General features: G+C 41.3%; 1 protein-coding gene across 1 annotated transcript; it reads right to left on the reverse strand.

Annotated features, from left to right (window-relative positions):
* Nucleotides 1-747: 747 nt before the first annotated feature.
* On the reverse strand, nt 748-2,332 carry LOC128855978 (tRNA:m(4)X modification enzyme TRM13 homolog). The gene is made up of 2 exons (XM_054091288.1): nt 964-2,332; nt 748-905 (listed from the first exon to the last, which is right to left on the reverse strand). Exons 1-2 carry the CDS (start codon nt 2,271-2,273, stop codon nt 854-856), a joined length of 1,362 nt encoding a protein of 453 aa, XP_053947263.1. The 5' UTR covers nt 2,274-2,332; the 3' UTR covers nt 748-853.

Here is a 2,332-nt window from a genome sequence, read left to right on the forward strand (position 1 = left end):
GTTGTCTTTCAGCTAATTCCCATAATTAGGCATCAGCAGACACCTCAGTGATTGACATATTTGCGCGCTCTTGGCTTGCTCTAATCTCAAATGTCACCACCATGCCTACATATGCACATACATGGATATGCAAATGTATAGCATTCCGGATGCGATATTTTTTACTTGCTGCGCTTTTTATTTTTATTGTGACGACGTTTGTTTACAAATTTTACTTCGTTTTCATTTGTCATGAACTGTAATAACTTTCGCGCCGCTCAACCACAGCTGCTACAGCCTTTCAACGTCTATTCATTCATTAATGCCTTCATTCATACTTTCGCTCGGTAGAATATGAGCACTTGATTGTGTTTCCTGTTGGTGTGGGCGTTAAGTCGCGCTCTTTAGCGAATCAAAATTAATTGTGAGTGCAAAAACGTTGTGAAGGGATTGTTGCAAATTAATTGCAATTGGTACTAGCGAATAACTGACCGCAAGTAAGGGATTTAAAGCGGAAATCGCAATGCCATGCACACACACACATACTTGTGCATGATAGCGGGTTAAACAAGATTTGTACGCCCAAGCAGCCGAGTTTGTTCTTGCCTTAATTTCAGTGAAATAAATTATACCTAACGATTTGAAAATAATATTATACTTGTTAAAAATAAGATAGGCACTAAATAAAAAAAGATATATATAAATAAGAAAAATACCTCGCAAGATGTTGCTTGATGCTCCATTAGCAATTGAGAAAAAACGATTGCATACATTTAGGCATTGCGCAAAAAGCTACGAACTTTTAGTTTGGTTATTATTTTTAAAATTCTGTATATCTCAATTAATTTAAGTACTAACAACTAGACAGACATCCTTAATTTGGGGAGCTGGAGCATTCCTTTCCATCCCCGTGACATTTAGAGGCACTGAAAAAAGGTTTATTGTGAAAAAATTCAACCGAAATAAAATTCATTTCATACTTACCCAACTTTTCTTGCAAGCAGGCACACATTTTCCAAGGTCACATCGCGTGCTACGTAGTACTCTAAAACAGCTTCGTAGCCATGCTCTCTCAAATATTGCAGCCGCCCATAGTCAAGTATACGTTTGCACATGTCACCAACACGTTCTCGCTCAGCCAAACTCAATCGCTGCGTGACGTTGGCATCCACTACATCTTCGGGTTTTTGTGATTGTTCCTCCAGCGCGCGCCTGCGCTCACGACTCATACCGGTGCCACAAATTGCCCAACTGGCCATTTTGGTAATGACAGCAAAGTCTCGATTCGTCAATTCATGTGCTTGGAAATAGCTTTTGCCCACATAGCTTTGCCAATCGCAGCGATGGTGACAACAAAGTGCTATGAGTACGAATTCAGTATCTGGCGCTTTTTTATCTGCATTCTCACAACCAGGTTGCGTTATACAACGCAATGTCAAATCTGTAGCAGCACCACACAAATGCTTCGATACCGCTACACAGCGCCGAGTGCGCTCCAGCAGTTCCAGACTGCCCATCCGAAAGTCAGCAATGTCAGCACGTATGCGGTGTACCAGCGACCGATCTTCGATTTTATTGTCTTTTTTGTGACGCAGAGACATGCGGTCAATAAGCACTACCTGAGAAGCAGGTAGTGATTCCAGCAATTGAGCCAAATAAAAGGCAAGATGACCCTTTCCGGCACCAAACTCTATATAACTTGTGCTTGGTTGCAATTGTTGTTCGCTGTCAAGTATTCCCAGAAGTGCGGCTGCTTGTATGATGTGTTTCCTCGCCTCTGGGCCATATTCAGATTTGGCCAATTCCTCGTCCAATAACTTATGCTGCAAGCACACAGATTCGATTGTATTTTCGACATATTTGCCATACAGCTCTTTTACAGTTGCTACTATTTTGTAGAATTCTTCGTCAGGTAAATCGTGTATCCTTAGCTTGCTATAATCGGGGTACGCATTAGTTTCCGCATCTGTATTTATACCTTTTTCTATGTAAGGCGGGGAATCACCTTTGTCGCGCGCATTACAAATTTTAAGATGCTTTTGTAGTTTTTTCTTAAATACTGTATGTTTGGCGTCTAATGGACATGGGATGCGCACGTTATCATCGCATGCGGTTGTCTCTTGCGGCGTTTGCAACTCAACCGCTGGCTGATGCTCCCCACAATACTTCTGCCCCGCTTTCACTGTCATTTTACAGAAACGTTTCTTGCGTTGCACCCAATGTGCACAATTTGGATTATCCTCACAGACATTTTCACTTATTTTTAGTTTTTTTGCCACAACTTCGGAGCTCATCTCTTTATTTACGTATTCGTTTTGTTTTGAATGATTAACGTGTCAGAAAACAGCTGTTC

This window comes from Anastrepha ludens, chromosome 2, assembly GCF_028408465.1.
Source record: "Anastrepha ludens isolate Willacy chromosome 2, idAnaLude1.1, whole genome shotgun sequence".
NCBI classification, from domain to species: Eukaryota; Metazoa; Arthropoda; class Insecta; order Diptera; family Tephritidae; genus Anastrepha; species Anastrepha ludens.